Source organism: Theropithecus gelada, chromosome 16 (genome assembly GCF_003255815.1).
Source record: "Theropithecus gelada isolate Dixy chromosome 16, Tgel_1.0, whole genome shotgun sequence".
In the NCBI taxonomy this organism is placed as follows: domain Eukaryota; kingdom Metazoa; phylum Chordata; class Mammalia; order Primates; family Cercopithecidae; genus Theropithecus; species Theropithecus gelada.
Window position 1 is genome coordinate 65,870,100 of NC_037684.1, and position 22,776 is coordinate 65,892,875.

The 22,776-nt window shown below is 43.6% G+C and overlaps 2 protein-coding genes across 3 annotated transcripts in view; one reads left to right on the plus strand and one right to left on the minus strand.

Moving 5' to 3' along the window:
• The window catches only part of STX8 (syntaxin 8), a 330,835-nt gene extending 310,311 nt beyond the window's left edge, over positions 1 to 20,524 (minus strand). The window contains exons 1-3 of the mRNA XM_025363339.1: positions 19,911 to 20,524; positions 12,992 to 13,091; positions 297 to 391 (exon numbers count right to left, since the gene is read on the minus strand). Of these exons, the coding sequence (XP_025219124.1) occupies positions 297 to 391; positions 12,992 to 13,091; positions 19,911 to 19,927 (212 nt within the window). The 5' untranslated portion in view covers positions 19,928 to 20,524. The remainder of the gene's footprint in view (positions 1 to 296; positions 392 to 12,991; positions 13,092 to 19,910) is intronic.
• A 238-nt stretch (positions 20,525 to 20,762) lies between these two features.
• CFAP52 (cilia and flagella associated protein 52) overlaps positions 20,763 to 22,776 on the plus strand; it is a 68,870-nt gene continuing 66,856 nt past the window's right edge. For both annotated transcript variants that reach the window (XM_025362473.1, XM_025362474.1), the window contains exon 1: positions 20,763 to 20,901. In XM_025362473.1, coding sequence (XP_025218258.1) covers positions 20,832 to 20,901 — 70 coding nt within the window. In that variant the 5' untranslated portion in view covers positions 20,763 to 20,831. The remainder of the gene's footprint in view (positions 20,902 to 22,776) is intronic.

A 22,776-nucleotide genomic window follows, 5' to 3' on the forward strand; every position in this document is an offset into this window, starting at 1 on the left:
GGGAGCAGTGCGGGGCTCCGTAAATACAGCACTGATGGAAAGCATTAGCTTCCTGAACGGTACAGGTTACACCCAAGTAAGTTAATTCCCTCGGTAGGTCTTGCTTTGCCAGCATATTCACTGTACAACATGTAACAGACACTGAAAATAGAAATCAAGATTACAGGCAATATTTTGGAAACCAGGTCTTCCTCAAGCTGTGGGAAAATCTGGGTGGCCCAGATTCCTTCCTTTCTTAAAATACGACTGCTTTTCCTCCCACTCTAGAAAAGAGGTGGAAATGTTTACATGGATACATCTGATGTGTTGCCACAGCTCTTAGCAATAAGTCCTTCAAAAGGGCGATCTTTTCCTTCAGGTTCTGCAACAAAGCTCTGATTGTCACGGTAAGCTGAAAAGAAAAGAACACATCCTAAGTATTCTAGTCCACAGTGCAGAATCCACGAAATTACATCACATAAACACTACTTCACGGGCTATGATTCAACCAAGCCAGGGCTGGAAGAGACAGATACTCAGCCCCTCACGACAAACTCGGGGCTGGAAGGAGGCTCAGTGGTGCCCTGGCCCAGCTGCCCACTTACAGCTCGTACCCGCTCCACATCCTGGCCAAGTGGTGAGCCAAGCCAGACTGGAACACCGATACTGACTAGAAACTGTCAGTGAGCTCTCACCATCAGCTGAATCCTGTGGCCTGAGCTTCTACCCATTGATCCTATGTATCTGCCTTGGAACTATGCAGGAAATTGTGTTCCCCAAGTCTTCATTCCAGAGCAAAAACCCACAGTTCTCTCAATCAGGCTTCAAATGACAAAGCGTGAAGTCCCATTACCATCCCCACCAGGCTCTCTAAACAACCGGTAAAATTTACAACCCAATGAAACGTTTTACGGCAATGTGTTCTTTTTATGCAAGAGGAATGTTAACCACACACGACTCTTTTCCCAGGAGTATGTGAATTTTCTCCAATCATCCCAGAGGAAATTTGTGTCTGTGACTCTAACCTGTTACATTAAAGGATGGAGAAGAGGGCGAGAAGAGGCCTCTCAGGAATTTGGAAACGCGAAAAAACTGCCTGTGTAAGTTAAAACATATTCACCCACGGATGAAATCAGAGACATGTTAAAAAGACAGAATACCACAGGTTTCCTTTGCTACCTTGTCAAAAGCAGCAATTATATAACTCAAGTGGACTCCCTCCTTGGATTTGCAGAATCACACCAAGGAAAACCAGCCAGTGTGCCAGAGGCTGGCCCAGACTGCACACATCCAGCAGACCTCCAAGGCACCAGCAGCCAAGAAAAGTCGAACCTGAACTATCCCCATGCTCCTGGGAACCAACGAAGAACCACCTACAACGTTGTAGGGAAACACCAAGGAAAACAGATCTCTCTACACTCAAAGAGAAAGGGGCAAAAGAAGCAAACAAAAAAGCCCCCCACACACCAGGCCTACGAAGAGGAACCCACAAAATCAAAAACCAAAAGCATTCGGGAGATAAAAGACACAGTATGTAGCCATTAAAAATTATGGCTCAAATCTCAATTTGTTCACATAGAAAGATATCCATCACAACTTATGAAAAGGAAAAAAAAATCAAGTCATAAAATAAAATATCACCCAAACAGCGAAAAAACAACCTAGGAACTAAATACAAACACATGAAAGCACCATGGTTCTATCTAAGTAGTGGGATTTTCTAACATTTTATAAGAAAATGATCATTTTTGTAATCAGGAAAAAAGTGTCATTATCATAATTAAAGACAGTTTCTAGAGCACAAAAAAAGATAGAAAGCCTAATTCACATTTTAAGCTACCATAACCTTGGTAACAAGCACGACAAAGACAACCACATGTCAGTCTTACTTAGGAATTATAAATGTAAAAATCTTTTCAAAAATATTAGCTGGCCGGGCACGGTGGCTCAAGCCTGTAATCCCAGCACTTTGGGAGGCCGAGACAGGTGGATCATGAGGTCAGGAGATCAAGACCATCCTGGCTAACACGGTGAAACCCCGTCTCTACTAAAAAATACAAAAAAAAAAAAACTAGCCAGGCGAGGTGGCGGGCGCCTGTAGTCCCGGCTACTAGGGAGGCTGAGGCAGGAGAATGGTGTAAACCCAGGAGGCGGAGCTTGCAGTGAGCCGAGATTGCGCCACTGTACTCCAGTCTGGGCGACAGAGCGAGACAGTCTCAAAAAAAAAAAAATTAGCAAATTCAGAATTACATTAAAAAGGACCATATACCATCAACAAGTAGAAATTATTCTAGTAATTTAAGAACAGTTTGATGTTAGAAAAATCTAGCAATAAAGCTCATGGTGTTAATGATTAAAAACAGAATAAACATATGATTAGTACAGTATAGGGAAAATGATAAACAAAAGAAACACACATACAAAAAGAAAGAAAAACTAAGAATAGAACACTATTGCCTTAACTGCAATATTATTTAGTTTTGCTCTAGAAGTTCTAACCAATACAATATGAAAAATATAAGGACAACAAGGGAAGATGAGATTATTATTATTTGCAGATTGATAATAGTCTACTTAGAAAAGTTAAGAGAATCAACTGAAAGATTATTACTATCATTATTATTTTTTTTTTTTGAGACAGAGTCTTGCTTTGTTGCCTAGGCTGGAATGCAATGGCGTGATCTCAGCTCACTGCAAACTCCGCCTCCTGGGTTCAAGTGAGTTTCCTGCCTCAGTCTCCCGAGTAGCTGGGACTACAGGCGCCTGCCACCATGCCCAGCTAATTTTTGTATTTTTAGTAGAGACGGAGTTTCACCATATTGGTTAGGCTGGTCTCGAACTCCTGACCTCAGGTGATCCACCCACCTCGGCCTCCCAAAGTGCTAGGATTACAGGCATGAGCCACCATGCCCAGACTGAAAGATTATTAAAAACAGTAGAGGCTGGGCTGAAAGACTATTAAAAACAGTGGAGGCCAGGTGCGGTGGCTCACACCTGTGATCACAGCTCTTGGGAGGCCGAGGTGGGAGGATCACGAGGTCTGGATTTCGAAACCAGCCTGGCCAACATGGTGAAACCCCGTCTCTACTAAAAATACAAAAATTAACTGGGCGTGGTGGTAGGCGCCTGTAGTCCCAGCTACTCGGGAGACTGAAGCAGGAGACTCGCTTGAACCCGGGAGGCGGACGTTGTAGTGAGCTGAGATCACGCCATTGCACTCCAGCCTGGGCAACAGAGCAAGACTCTATCTCAAAAAAAAAAAAAAAAAAAAAACGAAATAGTAGAGGAATTCAGTATGGTCATTAGTCATAAAGAAGTGAAAAAATATCAAGGGCATTCCTAAGTTTAAGTAATACCTAGGAAGAGTTTTTTTAATTGTTATTTTATTTTATTTTTATTTTTATTTTTTTGAGATGGAGTCTCATTCTGTCGCCCAGGCTGGAGTGCAGTGGCGTGATCTTGGCTCACTGCAAGCTCCACCTCCCGGGTTCACACCATTCTCCTGACTCAGCCTCCCGGGTAGAGCAGCTGGGACTACAGACAGCCGCCACCATGCCCGGCTGATTTTTTTGTAGTTTTAGTAGAGACGGGGTTTCACCATGTTAGCCAGGATGGACATGATCTCCTGACTTTGTGATCTGCCCGCCTCGGCCTCCCAAAGTGCTGGGATTACAGGCGTGAGCCACTGCACCTGACTAAATTGCTATTTTAAAACTTCATTAACAATACCAATAAAATCCAAAAAATATCTAGCACAGTGCCTGGCACATAGTAACTGTGCAATAAATACTGCTGAAAGAAACAAAAGGAAACGCTCAATATTGTAAAAATGTTAAGTTTTTCCCCAATTTAAATCTATAAACATACATGTCTATTTGAAATCCCATTTGGAATTCTTTTATTGCAGAAGAGGTGGTAATTAAGGCACAGCACAGTTGTCGGTTTTTTTTATAATGAAGTTTTACAAAATTATTCTGACAGAAAGATAAATGAAGGAAGATAAAAGCCATGAATATGTATCATGTTCATAGGGGCCTTAATCAGAAATAAAGTGATTATAAAAAACTACAATAGCTGACGCTGGCAATTACCAACAGCTTCAATAGTGCAACATAACAAACGGCCCAGAAACAATGTGGGTGTGTAAAAATTCAGTGAATGAGGCCGGGCGCAGTGGCTCACACCTGTAATCCCAGCACTTTGGGAGGCTGAGGTGGGCAGATCACGAGGGCAAGAGATCGAGACTATCCTGGCTAACATGGTGAAACCCCATCTCTACTAAAAATACAAAAAATTAGCCGGGCGTGGTGGCGGGCGCCTGGAGTCCCAGCTACTCGGGAGGCTGAGGCAGGACAATGGCGTGAACCTGGGAGGCGGAGCTTGCAGTGAGCCGAGATGGCGCCACTGCACTCCGGCCTGGGCGACAGAGCACGACTGTCTCAAAAAAAAGAAAGAAAATTCAGTGAATGAAATACGAACTATTTCATATGAGGGAAGGAAAGAAATTCATAATTGAGCAAATGGGGAAAAAATAACATTAGACACCTATGACACACAAAAGTAAACACCAAGTATTTCGAAGATTTACACAAACAAAACAAAATAACAGGAAAAAAGCTTAAGGAAAATTTAGATAATCATTTATATAACCTCTGTATGTAAAAGGCCTTTTTAAGCATGATATCTCCTCCCCTCATTAGAAAAGATCACCAATAAACATGCTGATAATTTCAAATAAAATTTAAAAATTGGTACACGTTTTACAATGTCACTTACAAAATCAAGTTAATAGAGAAAGTATTTATACTAAATATGCCAGATCAATTAATATAGTTAATATATATATAAAAAGAAAACTTTGAAATTAAGAAACAAGGCTGGGCACAGTGGGTCATGCTTGTAATCCCAGCACTTTGGGAGGCCAAGGCAGGAGGATCTCTTGAGGCCAGGAGTTTGAGACCAGCCTGGCCAACACGATGAAACCCCGTCTCTACTAAAAATACAAAAATTAGCCAGGCATGATGGCGGGTGCCTGTAATCCCAGCTACTTGGGAGGCTGCGGCAGGAGAATCGCTTGAACCTGGGAGGCTCGGAGCTTGCAGTGAGCCGAGATTGTGCCACCGCACTCCAGCCTGGGCAACAAAAGCAAAACTCCATCTGGACAAAAAAAAAAAAAAAGAAAAGAAAAGATGTTCAAGACGTAACAAAAAATGCATATTAAACTGTAACATAGTATTTTTACCTAGTAGAGATTTTTTCAAAGATAATCAAAATTGGTATAGAAATGTTATTCTGCAATATATGTGTTCCAAAGGCTTAAAATGTTATACAACCCAAATCCGGAAAGTCTACATTGAAGAATTTATTTCAACATTTGGCTATACTTAAAAATCATTTGTAATTAGAAAGAATCTAACTGTCTAAGATGATGACACTAGTTAAATAGATAACAGCCCTTCATGTAAAAGATGAAACCATATATTTACTAGAAGAAAGCAGGAATAAATTTTTTATAACCTGGAAACAGCAAAAACTTAGATATGACTAAATATACGGAGGAATTAAAGATTGACAGCCAACTTCATTTAAAAAAAAAAAAAAAACTTTTGGCCGGGCACAGTGGCTCACGCCTGTAATCCCAGCACTTTGGGAGGCTGAAGTAGGTGGATGACGAGGTCAGGAGATCAAGATCACCCTGGCTAACACGGTGAAACCCCGTCTGTACTACAAATACAAAAAATTATAAATATATAAAAAGCTGGGCGTGGTGGCGGGCGCCTGTAGTCCCAGCTACTCGGGAGGCTGAGGCAGGAGAATGGCGTGAACCCGGGAGGAGGAGCTTGCAGTGAGCTGAGATCACGCCACTGCACTCCAGCCTGGGCGACAGAGTGAGACTCCGTCTCAGAAAAAAAGCAAAAAAAAAAAGAAACTTTCACATGACAAAACTACCAGAAGCAAGTCAAATGTCAAATGATAAAGGAAAGGAAATAACTGCAATTTATCACGAGGAGCTAATCTCCCTAATACGTGAGGAGCTCTTAAAAGATCAAGACTAAAAAGGCTAATAATCCAGTAGAAAAATGGACAAAAGACAAGACAGTTCACAGAAATAATATATATGTAAATGGCCCTCAAGCATATGAAAACGCACTCCACTTGACTCATTATATGAGAAATACAAATTGAAAACGACACTGGAATACCATTTCTCACTTATGAGGTTAAGAAAAATTCAGAAGACTCGCAACACCCCCTGTTGGCCAGGCTGTGAAGAAACAGAAGCGCTCACACATTGCTGGTGGGGTGCCCAGGGTGACAACCCCTTTGAGGGGGGATTTCACAACAGGTTTAAAAAAAAATTACATATGCCCTGGTTCTGAGAACTCACCTTTCAAAGACACCTATGCACATAATTTTTTTTAAAGGACAAGGTTATTTACTGCGGCATTATTCACAGCAGCTCAAGACTGGAAGCAATCTAATTGCCCTTCCTTAGGAGACACGTTAAATAAAGAATGTTACATCTATGCAGTAGAGTACCCACACAGCCCTAAAGAAGAATAAGGAATATGAAATAAAATGTCGAGTGAAAAGACCAAGATACGAAAGAGTGTGTCATTGGTTCATTCATTCATTTATTTATTGAGACGGAGTTTCACTCTTGTTGCCCAGGCTGGAGTGCAATGGCACAATCTCGGCTCACTGCAACCTCTGCCTCCTGAGTTCAAGTGATTCTCCTGCCTCAGCCTCCCAAGTAGCTGGGATTACAGGTGCTCGCCAGCATGCCCGGCTAATATGTTGTATTTTTAGTAGAGACGGGGTTTCACCATGTTGGCCAGGCTGGTCCCAAACTCCTGACCTCAGGTGATCCACCCGCCTAGGCCTCTCAACGTGCTGGGATTGCAGGCGTGAACCACCATGCCCAGCCTGAAAGAGTATCTTTTATATAAAAGGAAGAACATACACACAGACACACAGAGACACACACATACACATGCATAGAGGCTTATTTCTGCAAAAAGTAACACAGGAAGAATAAACCAAAAATTAAATGAAAATGGTTATTTAGAAGAAGTAGGTTGGCCGGGCGCGGTGGCTCAAGCCTGTAATCCCAGCACTTTGGGAGGCCGAAACGGGCGGATCACGAGGTCAGGAGATCGAGACCATCCTGGCTGACACGGTGAAACCCCGTCTCTACTAAAAAATACAAAAAAACTAGCCGGGCGAGGTGGCGGGCGCCTGTAGTCCCAGCTACTCGGGAGGCTGAGGCAGGAGAATGGCATGAACCCGGGAGGCAGAGCTTGCAGTGAGCCAAGATCACGCCACTGCACTCCAGCCTGGGCAGCAGAGCGAGACTCTGTCTCAAAAAAAAAAAAAAAAAAAAAAGAAGAAGTAGGTTAAGAAAAAGTAGAAAAGAGAGGAATGGGAACAAGACTTTGAGTGTCACTTTTACATAATTTTGACTTCTGAACGATGTAAATGTTTTACTTATTTAAAATTAAATTTAAAAAGTTGGAAAAAGCAACTCCTGAAAATGAATAAAAACAGAAACAAACGATAACATAAGACAGAAAAGAAAGAATCAATTATTGCAAAAGTCCTCAAAAAACTACTGGCAAACCGAAACCAGCAGCACATCAAAAAGCTTATCCACCACGATCAAGTAGGCTTCATCCCTGGGATGCAAGGTTGGTTCAACATATGTAAATCAAAAAATGTGATACATCACATAAACAGAAATAAGACAAAACCCACATGATTATCTCAATAGATGCAGAAAAGGCTTTTGATAAAATTCAACACCACTTCATGTTAAAAACTCTCAATAAACTAGGTATTCAAGGAACATACCTCAAAATAATAAGAGCCATCTATGACAAACCCACAGTCAACATCATACTGAATGGGCAAAAGCTGGCAGCATTCTGCTTGAAAACTGGCACAAGACAAGGATGCCCTCTGCCACCACTCCTATTCAACATATATTGGAAGTCCTGACCAGAGCCATTAGGCAAGAGAAAAAGAGGAGAGGAGAGGAGAGGAGAAAAGAGAAGAGAAAGGAAAAAGGAGAGGAGAGGAGAGGGAAAGGACAAGGAAAGGGAAAGGAAAGGACAAAGACAAGGAAAGGGAGAGAAAGAGAGAAAGGAAGGAAAAGAAAGAAAGAAAGAAAGAAAGAGAGAGAGAGAAAGAAAGAAAGGAAGGAAGGAAGGAGAAAGAAAGAGAAAGAAAGAGAGAGAGAAAGAAAGAAAGAGAAAGAAAAAGAAAGAGGGAAAGAAAGAGAAAGAAAGGAGAAGAGAGAAAAAAAGAGAAGAGAGAAAGAGAGAAAGAGACAAAGAAAGAAAGAAAGGAGGGAGGGAGGGAGGGAAAAGAAAAGGTATTCAAATAGGAAGAGAGGAAGTCAAACTACCCGTTTGCAGACAACATGATCCTGTATCTAGAAAACCTCATACTCCCAGTCCAACAGCTCAATAAGCTTATAAACAGCTTCAGTCAAGTTTCAGGATACAAAATCAAAGTGCAAAAAAATCCCTAACATTCTTGTATATCAACAGTCAAGCCAAGGGCCAAATCAGGAATGCAATCCTATTTACAATTACCAACAGAAAATAAAATACCTAGGAAGACAGCTCACCATGGGGTAAAGATCTCTACAAGAAGAACTACAAAACACTGCTCAAAGAAATCAGAGACAACACGGGTCAGGTGCGATGGCTCACACCTGTAATCCCAGGACTTTGGGAGGCTGAGGCGGGTGGATCACGAGGTCCGGAGATCGAGACCATCCTGGCTAACAGGGTGAAACCCCGTCTCTACTAAAAATACAAAAAATTAGCTGGGCGTGGTGGCGGGCGCCTGTAGTCCCAGCTACTCAGGAGGCTGAGGCAGAAGAATGGCATGAACACAGGAGGTGGAGCTTGCAGTGAGCCTATATCGCACCACTGCACTCCAGCCTGGGCGGCAATGCAAGACTCGGTCTCAGAAAAAATAAATAAATAAATAAATAAATAAATAAATAAATAAATAAATAAAAGAAATCAGAGATGACACAAACAAATGGAAAAACAGTCCATGCTCATGGACAGCAAGAAAGAGTATCGTTAAAATGGCCATACTGCCCAAAGCAATTTACAGATTCAATGCCATTCCTATTAAACTACCATTGACATTCTTCACACAACTAGAAAAAAGTATTTTAAAATTCATATGGAACCAAAAAAGGGCCCAAATAGCCAAGGCAATCCAGAGCAAAAAGAACAAAGCTGGGCCCGGTGCAGTGGCTCACGCCTGTAATCCCAGGACTTTGGGAAGCCAAGGCAGGAGGATCATCTGAGGTCAGGAGTTCGAGATCAACCTGGCCAACATGGCGAGAGCCCATCTCTACTAAAACTACAAAAATTAGCTGGAAGTGGTGGCTCATGCCTGTAATCCCAGCTACCCAGGAGGCTGAGGCACAAGAATCACTTGAACCCGGGAGGCGGCGGTTGCAGTGAGCCAAGATCATGCCACTGCACTCCAGCATGGGTGACAGAGCGAGACTCTGTCTCAAAAAAATAATAATCAAATAAAAATAACAAAGCTGGGAGTATCATGCTACCCAACTTCAAACTATACTGTAGGGCTACCGTAACCAAAACAGACACAGACCAATGGAACAGAATAGAGAACCCAGTTGACCAGGCACAGTGGCTCATGCCTATAATCCCAGCACTTTGGGAGGCTGAGGCGGGTAGATCACTTGAGGTCAGGAGTTCGAGACCAGACTGGCCAACACGGCAAAACCCTCTCTCTACTAAAACTACAAAAATTAGCTGGGCATGGTGGCACACACCTGGAATCCCAGCTACTTGGGTAGCTGAGATGCAAGAATCACTTGAAGCCAGAAGGGAGAGGTTGCAGTGAGCTGAGAGCATGCCACTGCACTCCAGCCTAGGTGATGAAGCAACACTTGTCTCAAAAAAAAAAAGAGTACCCAGAAATAAGGCCGCATGTACAACTATCTGATCTTTGACAAACCTGACAAAAACAAGCAATGGGGAAAGGATTCCCTATTCAATAAGTGGTGCTGGGATAACTGGCTACCACGTGCACAAGATAGAAACTGGACTCCTTCCTCACACCATATGCAAAAATTAACTCAAGATGGATTAAGACTTAAGTGTAAAACCGAAATCTATAAAAACCCTGGAAGACAACCTAGGCAATACCATTCTGGACATGAGAACAGGCAAAGATTTCATGATAAAGACACTAAAAACCATTGCAACAAAAGCAAAAACTGACAAATGGGCTCTAATCAACGAAAGAGCTTCTGCACAGAAAAGGAAACTATCCACAGAGTGAACAATCTACATACTGCGAGAAAATAATTGAAAACTATGCATCTGACAAAGGTCTAATATTCAGTATCTATAAGGAACCTAAGCAAATTTACAAGAAAAATCCACCCCATTAAAAAGCGGGCAAAGGACATAAACAGACCCTTTTCAAAAGAAGACAGACAAGGTCCCAAAAAACATAGGAAAAAAGCTCAACATCACTGATCATTAGAGAAGTGCAAATTGAAACCACAAGGAGATACCATCTCACACCAGTCAGAATGGCTATTACTAAAAAGTCAAAAAATAACAGATGCTGGTGAGGTTGCAGAGAAAAAGGAATGCTTATACACTGTTGGTGGGAGTGTAAATCAGTTCAATCATTGTGGAAGACAGTGTGGCAATTCCTCAAAGAACTAAAAAGAGAAATACTATTTGATCCAGCAATCCTGTTATTGGGTATATACCCGAAGGAACAGAAATCGTTCTTCCATAAAGACACATGCACGTGGGCGGGGGGCAGTGGCTTACACCTGTAATCTCAGCACTTTGGGAGGCCGAGGTGGGTGGATCACCTGAGGTCAGGTGTTCGAGACAAGCCTGGCCAATGTGGCGAAACCCCATCTCTGCTAAAAATACAAAAATTAGCCAGGCCTGGTGGCAGGCGCTTGTAATCCCAGCTACTCAGGAGGCTGGGGTAGGAGAATCGCTTGAATCTGGAAGGCAGAGGTTGCAGTGAGCCGAGATCGCACCACTGCACTCCAGCCTGGGCAACAAGAGCAAAACTCCGTCTCAAAAACAGAAAGAGACGCATGCATGTGTATGTTCACTGCAGTACTATTCACAGTAACAAAAGACATAGAATCATCTAATGCCCATCAGTGGTAGATCAGATAGAGAAAATGTGGTACATATACAACATGGAATATTATGCCGCAGTAAAAAGGATCGAGATCATGTCCTTTGCAGGAACATAGATGGAGCTGAAGGCCATTCTCCTTAGCAAACTAATGCAGGAACAGAAAACCAAATACCACATGTTCTCACATTCTGTAGGTTGGTTGTTCACTCTGTTGATACAGGAGACAGCTAAATGGTGAGAACATATGGATACATACAGGAAAATGACACACACTGGGGCCTAGCAGAGGGAGGAAGTCGGAAGCAGGAAGAGATCAGGAAAAATAGGAAGTGCTAGGCTTAATACCTGGGTGACAAAATAATGTGTACCACAAACCCCCATAACACAAGCTTACCTATACGACAAACCTGTGTATGTACCCCTGAACTTGAAAGCTAAACTCTTAAAAAAAAAAATTCTCATAACTTCGGAACATAATAACCTCAGTATTCTTAGCAGATTAATGTAAACTTAAAAAGACTCAAATTTTGAACTTAGTGTTCATCGCGGTACTTTATAGTCATTCAGAAACCATTTTCTGTAAACTGTAAAATAGACCATATGAGTAAAAACATACTGATGCTTTTGGAAACTAGGATTCTCAGTGTGAGAAAAAGCACATACAAATTTGGAATGGCGAAAATAAGGAAGAAAGGTATGCTGTTAGATTTGAATCGAAGGCTTACATTTTTAATCATCATCACAAGTATAAACTTGTGATTTCACAAAAATCTATTTCCTAGCCAAATCCCATCACTGTTTTTATACAGCCCATAACTAAAGATGGTTTTTACATCTTTTTCTTTTTTGAGACAGAGTCTCACTCTGTTGCCCAGGCTGGAGTGCAGCGGCACAATCTCGGCTCACTGCAGCCTCCACCTCCCGGGTTCAAGCAATTCTCCTGCCTCAGCCTCCTGAGTAGCTGGGACTACAGGTGTGCACCACCATGCCCGGCTAATTTCTGTATTTTTAGTAGAGACGGGGTTTCACCATGTTGCCCAGCCTGGTCTTGAATTCCTGGCCTCGAGCAATCTGCTGCCTCAGCCTCCCAAAGTGCTGGGATTATAGGTGTGAGCCACCATGCCTGGCCTGGTTTTACATTCTTTTTTTTTTTTTTTTTTTTTTTTTTTTGAGACGGAGTCTCGCTCTGTCACCCAGGCTGGAGTGCAGTGGCCGGATCTCAGCTCACTGCAAGCTCCGCCTCCCGGGTTCACGCCATTCTCCTGCCTCAGCCTCCCGAGTAGCTGGGACTACAGGCGCCTGCCACCTCGCCCGGCTAAGTTTTTTTTTGTATTTTTTAGTAGAGACGGGGTTTCACTGTGTTAGCCAGGATAGTCTCGATCTCCTGACCTCGTGATCCGCCCGTCTCGGCCTCCCAAAGTGCTGGGATTACAGGCTTGAGCCACCGCGCCCGGCCTTTACATTCTTAATGTAAAATGTAAAAACTATAACTATCCTTGTGGTGAGGATAGAAACTCAAAGACTTGAAGACATTGTCTCTTGGCCTGCAAAGACTAAAAGACTTATTATCTGGAGGAAGTTTACTAACCCTTGAACTAGACTATAAAATTGTTAGAAATATTTAAAGTAAAACAGGAGAACTTAAATGTGTTATGCTTCATTTAGTCTCAATGATTAAATAACTACTAACTGGTTGGCTGTTCTGCCAATTCAACATATGTAAGCAGAGAGATCATCATACACACATGTGCACAGAGAGCCTCAAAGGAAGATAGGGTTTTCGGACCTCAAAACTCAAACAAATCATTGGGTACTAATTCTCTCCTGATATTACCTTCGGTGCCTTTTCACCTTTTCTTTCATACTGATTTCGTTGTTGAATTTTCTCAGCAATTTCTTGCGCAATTTGACAAGTAGAATCGTATGTGGAGAACCTGCATCAAAGTCGTAAAAAGAGAAAATATATAAGGTTCTTTAGAAGAAATCTTTGCCCTAAGTTTGACATTTTCATTCTAGCCAAAGAATTCGAACAGAAGGGAAGAAGAATAACATCACCAGTAAAAGCAACATGGACTGAGCGTTATTTACCATGTGCCAGGCACTATTCTGAAGGCTTCGTTAGTAATAACTCACTTAATCTAAACAGGAACGCTATGAAGTGGGTACCATTACCATCTCCAACTCGCACAGGAGAAAAGGAGGCACAAGGAGGTAAAGTGACTTGCCCAAGTGGTTCTGCCCGCTGCAAACCAAGGCTGTCTGGCCCCAGAGCCGAGGCTCTTAATGTGGGGGCCTCCGCTGCACTGGGCATGTTCTGAGCACTGGTACAGCAGTGAACAGAATGAACACAGTCCCTCTTTCAAGGAGCCCATATCTTAGGGAAAGAAAGTCATAAGACAAATAAATACATAGTATGTCAGGTGTTGACAGGTGCTAAGAAGAAAAGTGCAGCAGGATAAAGGGACAGAGAGTGATGAGGAGCTGCTACTTACGTTCAGGTGACACTGAGGCAAGGTGAAGAAGCTGGCCTCACAGATGCCTGGGCGACAGCTCTAGGGTGCAGGAACAGCAAGTACTGTCTAGCCTAAAACCAAATGCTCTGGGGACAAAGGCCCCGCACCCACCTGACATCTGAGCTTGCCAGAATTCTCTCAAAACATTTAATAAGCTTCTAGTTGTTATTCAGCAGGGTTGGAGGCTTTGAAGGGTTCACAGTGAACTCCCAACAGCCCCTGATGTTTTGCTTCTCTCAGAGCATTTTTACTTTCTATCATATAGAAAATACTTAAGCAGGCCGGGCGCAGTGGCTCATGCCTGTAATACCAGCACTTTGGGAGGCCGAGGCGGGTGATCACGAGGTCAGTAGTTCGAGACAAGCCTGGCCAACATAGTGAAACCCCATCTCTCGACTAAAAATACAAAAAATTAGCCAGGCATGGTGGCGGGTGCCTATAATCCCAGCTACTTGGGAGGCTGAGGCAGGAGAATCGCTGAGCCCGGGAGGCGGAGGTTGCAGCGAGCTGAGATTGCGCCACTGCACTCCAGCCTGGCGACAGTGTGAGACTCCGTCTCAAACACACAAACAAACAAACAAACGAAAATACTTAAGCAGGGATACACATTTCATTTCTCCTACCAGGCAGTCTGCTCCTAAAAAGCAGGGACTCTGTGGACTAACGTGACCAGCATTCTTTTCCAGGACTAGTCTATTACAAAATATTGGAAACTCCCGTTAGCCCTAATGTCCTAAGTTTTGCTTGAGTAAACATATTTTTTGAAACCTTCCAATTCCCACATATCATTTGAACACTGAGGGAACTTGATAAGTGGTTTTTTTAAATGAAGGAAAATGTGCCCATCAATTTCCTTAGGAATCTTACTAGAGTAATTATAGCAATAGTCACAGCTGAGTACCTGACCTGAGCCAGGTCCTATGCTAAGAGCTTTATATTGTAAACTTCGTAAGGATCCTGAGGGAGGATCCTGAACCACTAACCACTATACTCTAAAGCAGCACCATTCACGTATATATCATATATATATCATACACATTCACATATATCATACATATCACTGATACATATATTCATACATATCACATACGTATCATTTATATCCATATATACTATATAGTCATATATATCACATGTACATCATTCATATATGTATTCATGTATGCGTGTGTATGGAAAAATAGCAGTATACAAGAAAACACAGAATTAAGAAAATAGGAGGCTAAATAAGGAAAATTGGGTCCTGCTCCCAACTTTGCCACATTTCACCTTTTTTTCCTCCATATTATCATGAAAAGAGGAGCCTAGGTCTGGCTCTGAGGTCCAGACCATACATGTAAAAATCAACCACATATAGTAAGTTTTGCCTCCTGCCAAATGTGGGATCTAAGTGGTAAGTATGTCTGGAGTTCAGAGGTGGGAGAGATTACTGTTGGCCAAGGCGCTCAGATGGAAAAGGTCCATGAGGTTACATCTGGATGACCACAAGGTTAAAGCAGGTCTCTTATTCAGACAGGAGGCAGGAGCACATTCTAGACTTAGTGAAAGACAGAGCAAGCAAAGATGAACAGAAAGGAACGTGTCCGGCACGTTTGGCTGCGTGGTGGCCCTGGAAGCCTAGTAAGTAAAAAATGGTAGACATGAGTAGAAGCTAGTTTCTGCAGAGCCTTGAACACCAGTCTAACAAGGTTAGACTTCAAGGAGAATTTTAGAGCCATGGAGGACACTTTTACACACAGAGAGAGGCCCTAAAGAGGTCATGAGAAATGTAACAGCTGCCACAAACTCCCAGGTGTCCTGACTCCGGTCCTTGTGTTGTTATTTTAGCCCTAAAGAGCAGTAGTTCTGAAACAAGTTGCAATCACTGGGGAATCTTTAAAAAAATAACAATGCCTGGTCCCAACCTCAGCATTCTGATCAAACTGGTATGGGGTTTGTCCTGGGCGTGGGGAGCTTTAAAAGTTTTCCAAGAGATTGAAATCTGTGGCAAAGTCCTGGAACCCTTGGCCTGGGGTAATAGACAACCTCATTACACTATCAAGCACACAGGTGCCTGAAGTACTAGTTTAGAAAAAGTAATCTGGCAGAGGGGCTGAGGCAGGAGAATCGCTTGAACCCGGGAGGCAGAGATTGCAGTGAGCCGAGATCGCGCCATTGCACTACAGCCTGGGAGACAAGAGAGGCTTCGTCTAAAAAAAAGAAAAAAAAAAACAAAACGTAATCTGGGCCAGGCACGGGTGTGGTGGCTCACACCTGTAATCCCAGCACTTTGGGAGGTCAAGATGGGTGGATCACCTGAGGTCAGGAGTTCAAGACCAGCCTGGCCAACATGGTGAAACCCTGTCTCTACTAAAAACACAAAAATTAGCCAGGTGTGGCGGCGGGTGCTTGTAATCCCAGCTACTCGGGAGGCTGAGATAGGAGAATCACTTGAACTCAGGAGGCAGTGGCTGCAGTGAGCCAAGATCGTGCCACTGCACTCCAGCCTGGACGACGGAACAAGACTCTGTCTCAAAAAAAAAAAAAAGGTGTGGAGGGCAGAGATGAAACAAGAATGGCAGAATATTGATAATTACAGAAATTGGGTGGTGAGTATGGAAGGGGCCAATTGTACTATTCTAGTTTGTGTATCTTTTACCTTCCAAAATAAAGTTTTTAAAAAGCAAATCAACAAAAAGAAGACCATGCTACCAACATAAAAAGTCCAATCACGAATATAAAACTATTAAGGTTTAAGTGTAATTTTTCTGGAAATGGTATATCATCAACAAATAAGTTACCCTGACGGTAAAGCTAATTAACATTAGCAAAGAACCAGTTTAGAGACAGTATCATGTGCTACTTCTGTTAAACAGCCAGCTTACCACTTGTTTTGATAGGCCATTAAAATAGTAACTGCTCTATTCCATTTCTAAACACTGAGGGAGGTGCCAATGACCTATGACTTTAGCAACACAAAGGTAAAACTGTAGTTGAATCTGTTTTTATTGGTTTTTTTGTTTGTTTGTTTGTTTTGCTTTGTTTTGACATGGAGTCTCACTCTGTCACCTAGGCTGGAGTGCAGTGGTGCGATCTCAGCTCACTGCACATCTGCCTCCCAGGTTCAAGTGATTCTCCTGCCTCAGCCTCCTGAGTAGCTGGTATTACAGGCGTGCACCACCATGCCCAGCTAATTTTCGCATTTTTAGTAAAGAGGGGGTTTCATCACGTTGGTCAGGCTGGTCTCAAACTCCTGACCTTGTGATCTGCCTGCCTCAGCCTCCCAGAGTGCTGGGATTACAGGCGTGAGCCACCGCACCTGGCCTTTTATAGGTTTTTAAAGAAGGTGGAGGGCAACTTAGGAATATGTATTGTAAACCAAAAATAAAATTATAAGGCCTCCTCGACCCGCAGCCATTGCATGGATCCCACCCCCCAGGCAAGGGCATTCCAAAGTTAACCTGAAACAGGTCTTAAGTCTGATAAGAAACATTTACAGTCTATTCTCTCTAAAGCCTGCTACCCAGAGGCTTCATTTGTATGATAAAATCTTGGTCTCCACTACCCCTTATCATAACCCAGACATTCCTTTCTATTGATAATAAGTCAACCAATTGCCAATCAGAAAATTTTTCAAACTACTTATGACCTTGAAGCCTCCCCCACCCCCTTCAAGGTGTCCCGCCCTTCTGGATTGAGCCATCATAAATCTCACATGTATTAACTCAGTATTATTCTTCCTAAATTGTATAAAAGCAAGCTGTTCCCCAACCACCTTGGGCACCGGTCTTCAGAACCTCCTGAGGTTGTGTCACGGGTGCATTTGTTATTATTATTAATTTTTTTTTTTGAGACGGAGTATCGCCCTATCGCCCAGACTGGAGTGCAGCGGCGCAATCTCGGCTCACTGCAACCTCTGCCTCCCAGGTTCAAGCGATTCTCCTGCCTCAGCCTCCCAAGTAGCTAGGATTACAGCGCGTGCCTCCACGCTCAGCTAATTTTTTTTGTATTTTTAGTAGAGACGGGGGTTTCACCATGTTGGCCAGGCTGGTCTCGAACTCCTGACCTCGTGATCCACACGGGTGCATTCTTAACCTTGGCAAAATAAACTTTCTAAATTGATTGAGTCCTGTCTCAGATACTTTGGGGTTCACAGTATCAAGGGCCTTAAAAATGTTCGTACCCTTCAGCCCTCACTTTCAACAATCAAATGAGAAAGCCACTTAGTCAAACTAATTGAGAATAACAAAAAAAAAAAAAATAAATGCTTTCACTTTCAACAGTTCTAATTCCTACTTCTAGATAGGGAGCCCAAGGAAATAAGAGATGGAACAAAGGAACTGCCTTTGCAATCATAAAACAAACCAAAACATCAAAAAAAAAAAAAAAAAAAAAAAACTAGTATGAGGCGAAAAATAAATTACGGTCATTCATGTGATGCATTATTATGCAACATAAGAAAATTATGACGCCGGGTATGGTGGCTCACACCTGTAATCACAGCACTTTGGGAGGCTGAGGCACGCAGATTGCCTGAGCTCAGGAATTCGAGATCAGCCTGGGCAACACCGTGAAACCCTGTCTCTACTAAAATACAAAAAATTAGCTGGGTGTGGCAGCATGCGCCTGTAGTTCCAGCTACTCTGGAAGCTGAGGCAGGAGAGTTGCTTAAACCCGGGAGGTGGAGGTTGCAGTGAGCCATTGCACTCCAGCCTGGGTGACAGAGCAAGACTCCGTCTCAAAAAAAAAAAAAGAGAGAGAGAAAGAAAATTATGTTTTCAAAGAATATCCAATGACATAGAGAAATGCTGTTTTACTATATATAAAATACAGATTAAAGTAACAAATTCATTGTTAAAAATTAAACAATGGCTATTTCCAAATTATAGAGTTAAAGATGCTATTTATTTTCCTCTGCAAATTTTCAATATTCTCTAAATTAGATATTCTCTATCAAGGGGTGTATATAACTGTTAAAATTAGGGATTTGGGTTTTTTGGTTGTTTTTTGTTTTTTTTTTTTTTTTTGAGGCGGAGTTTCGCTCTTGTTGGCCAGGCTGGAGTGCAATGGCGCTATGTCAGCTCACCACAACCTACATCTCTCGGGTTCAAGCGATTCTCCTGCCTCAGTCTCCTGAGTAGCTGGGATTACAGGCACCCGCCACCACGCCCAGCTGATTTTGTAATCTTTAGTAGAGTGGGGGTTTCTCCCTGTTGGTCAGGCTGGTCTCGAACTCCCGACCTCAGGTGATCCACCTGCGTCGGTCTCCCAAAGTACTGGGATTACAGGCGTGAGCCACCACCGCCTCCGGCCTAAAATTAGGTCTAAAAAAGTCAATGCTAAATTAAATAATTGACCCAAATAACCTAGATTCCAGGTAACTCAACTTTGTTCTTAGAACCCATTCTTCTAACATCCAGGCTGAGGGTAACTTAAAGAATTATAAACTATATTAGAAATAACAACATAAGACATAGATTCCAACAAGAACGTTATAGAGCTGTAATGTTTTTAATTATTAAGCAGAAAGGTCAAGTCTATGTTCAATAACAATATGTTCCTTGGGATCAAACAATATGTTCCTTGAGATCAAAAGTTGCATCTTTCATCAAGCAGTCCTTGGGATTGACTGCTAAATAAATGACCCTTATCACCTATTGTTTTACTGCAGAAGCTACTGCTAAAGGAAAAGACTTCATGATATTAACTCAAGAAAGTGCAAAATGCCTTATAAACAAGCGCACAATTTCCCTCCCAGGTTCCTGTATCTGGAAGGGCCCCCAGGATCTAGGTCTTAGACCCAGCTGGTTACTAACTGGCTGGTGACCATGGATTCTGAACCTCGGTTTCTCCACCTGTGAAATAAGGGGGTTTACCGAGATGGACAGACATGCTACAAAAAGGTTATTTCGACTTCACTTTTATAGGAGTCCAAGGAAGCCTGCACCGGCCAGCTCCACAACCAGGATGGGCGGGAAATCCCCGCAGCGAGATGCAGCCCAGAAAAGCTTGAGAAATATTCAGAGATTTGGCTCAAATCCTCAGCTCTCCAGCTGACCACCCAGTCTCCTTCCCCAGCTACCCTTGGAAGGACCAAGGGTGGCGGGATGTGGCTGAGTCCCCTCAGTAGAGGAAGGGTCTCGCTGCCCCTCCCCTCATCCCGAAAGGCCTCCGGGGCAATGCGAAGGGATCGCCTGCTCCCCGGAAGCCCGGCTTCCCCGAAGGTCCCTCCGCGCACCGCCACCCTCACCCTGGGCTCACCAGGGGTCCGGTGCCATCCTGCAGACTCCGCCCGCCGCTCGGACTCTTCCTGCTCTTAGCAGCTGACTACGGCGGCCCGCACGGCTCACTCCCCGCAGTTCGTCCCGTGCGCGACCGGAGCCTGGAGTTTGCAAAGTGAATAACTAGAGCCTAAGAACCATGATCAGAGAAAGTGCTCCCCTGGGAACAGTTGGCTGGCGCAATCTACTCCCACTAAGAGACGCGAACAGCTGAGCTCAGTTAAAATTGTTAAATAGAAACTAAGCATTTTCCCAGGAAGGTGGGAGCGCTGCAAGACCTCCGTAGCAGTTACTTAAAAATTTGTCCTGCTTCAAAAAAACAAAACAACAAACAAAACACTAGATTGCGGTGCGACTTGCACACTTCGTAAACTTACTACAACCTACTTTAAGTTAACTTTACGATATGTAAATTATACCTCAATAACGCTTTTTAAAAATATATTTAAAATATTTTTTCACGCTGCTTTAAACAGGGGCCCAAAGAAGTATCAATTATATATATATATTTATGTATTTATTTATTTTATAGCAGCCTTCCCATCAGTCCTCTATGCTTGATTACATATTTTTTAAAATGCCATTCATTTGGTGCTTGATTTTAGAGTTACTAAGAAGTCACAGACTCAACACGAGGGGATGGAGGAATTAGTTCTGTGCAGTTAGTGCCCTCTCCTAAATTTCCAGAGAAACAGCAGACACAAAAAAGATGAATCCCACCCTATCTCCCTCCCAGTCCCTATCTCCCTTCATTTCCAAGAATGCTAATGAACTCGAATTCGGCAGGCTGGGTTTCTGCGCGGGCGTGGAGCTGGCGCGCATGCGCTCGTCCGTTACCATAACGACCAGAAGACGCTGCACCCACTAGGGCGGAGAGCAAAGTAAGCAGAACCTCCCAGGGATGGATAACAAAATTTCGCCGGAGGCCCAAGTGGCGGAGCTGGAACTTGACGCCGTGATCGGCTTCAATGGTGAGGCCTCCAGCATCTTTGGGCTGGCTGGTTTAGGAACTCGGAGGACCTGTAGTGCAAACAGGAATAGTGAGACACCGGGGACACCTGAAATTCAGTGTGGGACAACGGCAGGAGCCCTGGTCAGGGACACACACAGGAGGACCCGCATAGCCTGACCCTCCCCAAGGCCTTGGAGAGTCACTTCCTCGATCCGAGAGCCTCAGGGAGTGGGATGGTTTTTACCAGCTCTGACAAGCGCCAGCTCCTAAAAGGGACCAAATGCCTTCTCCCCAGGCGGGCCGGATGGGTACGGGTGGTTGTAACCCTTCTGCCACTAGGTCAGCCCTTCCTGGCTCTGAGCTCTACGCCGCCCGCAAAGCCCTAGGCTCCTTCGTAACCACACAGAAGGATGCTGTCTGTGTCGGCCCCGGGACTAGCTAGGAAATCTGCTAAAATCCCAACTGGCGTACCCGTGAGAAGGGGCTAGGACGGAACGTGTGTTTGAGCAACCCCCTGAGGGATGATCTTGGTCCTCTAATCCTAAGGAAGGTTTCTAAATGGTGAGGATTTCAGACCAGGACAGAAGGGAAGGGGACGCCAGGGGGAGCTGAAGCGGAGAGAAAAAGGGTCTGGGACACTCCGCTGAAATCTTATTTGTGACTGCCTATTGTTTTGAAGATTCTGGGAGGGAAAAGCTGTGGGGTTTTATTGTTCGTTTTGAGGGGTTTTGGTTTTTTGAGGGATAAGAAAACAATGAATGATTTTAGGAGAAACAAAACTTTTCAAAAATGTGTGTTGTGATGCCTGAAAGCTTTAAGAATGTGGATGCAGAACAATCACTGTTTAAAGTTTTAAGCGTACTCTAGGACTTAGCTCTTGACTCTTGGTTTTACTTTAACAGTCTCCGATAGAAAGTGAGTGCTTTATACATTTCGGACATTAGATATCTTGAAAGCTGGTTACAACATCATTGAGAAAGAATTGAGCAGCCTACAGTGGGTTGCAAAGCGTCATTTGTTAAGCCAATATAGAACCACACACATAGAACTCTGCAACTGAGGCCAGGGGCAGTGGCTCATGCCTGTTATCCCAGCACTTTGGGAGGCCGAGGCGGTGGATCACTTGAGGTCAGGAGTTCGAGACCAGCCTGGTCAACATGGCGAAACCCCATCTCTACTAAAAATACAAAAATTAACCGGGCGTGGTGGCGGGCACCTGTAATCCCAGCTAATCAGGAGGCTGAGGCAGGAGAATCGCTTGAATCCGGGAGGCGGAGGCTGCAGTGAGCCGAGATCACGCAGCTGCACTCCAGCTTGGGCGACAAAGGGAGACTCCATCTCAGAAAAAGAAAAAAAAAAAACAAAAAAAAACAAAAAACAAAAAAAAAACTCTGCAACTGAAATCGTGCTGTGGTTGTAGAGTTCCAAGCGCAAACATGTGGTAAGTTATATGCCAATATCTTCCATGGCAATTACTAATTTTCTTTACCTTTTAGAATGACCCCATATGATCAAATTGTTTTTACCTTGGTGGCTTTATGATAATGTATAGCCTTTCTTTTTCTTTCTTTTTTTTTTTTTTTTTTTTTTTGAGACGGAGTCTCGCTCTGTCGCCCAGGCTGGAGTGCAGTGGCCGGATCTCAGCTCACTGCAAGCTCCGCCTCCTGGGTTCACGCCATTCTCCCGCCTCAGCCTCCCGAGTAGCTGGGACCACAGGCGCCCGCCACCTCGCCCGGCTAATTTTTTGTATTTTTTAGTAGAGACGGGGTTTCACCGTATTAGCCAGCATGGTCTCGATCTCCTGACCTCGTGATCCGCCCATCTCGGCCTCCCAAAGTGCTGGGATTACAGGCTTGAGCCACCGCGCCCGGCCTCTTTTTTTTTTTTTTTTTTT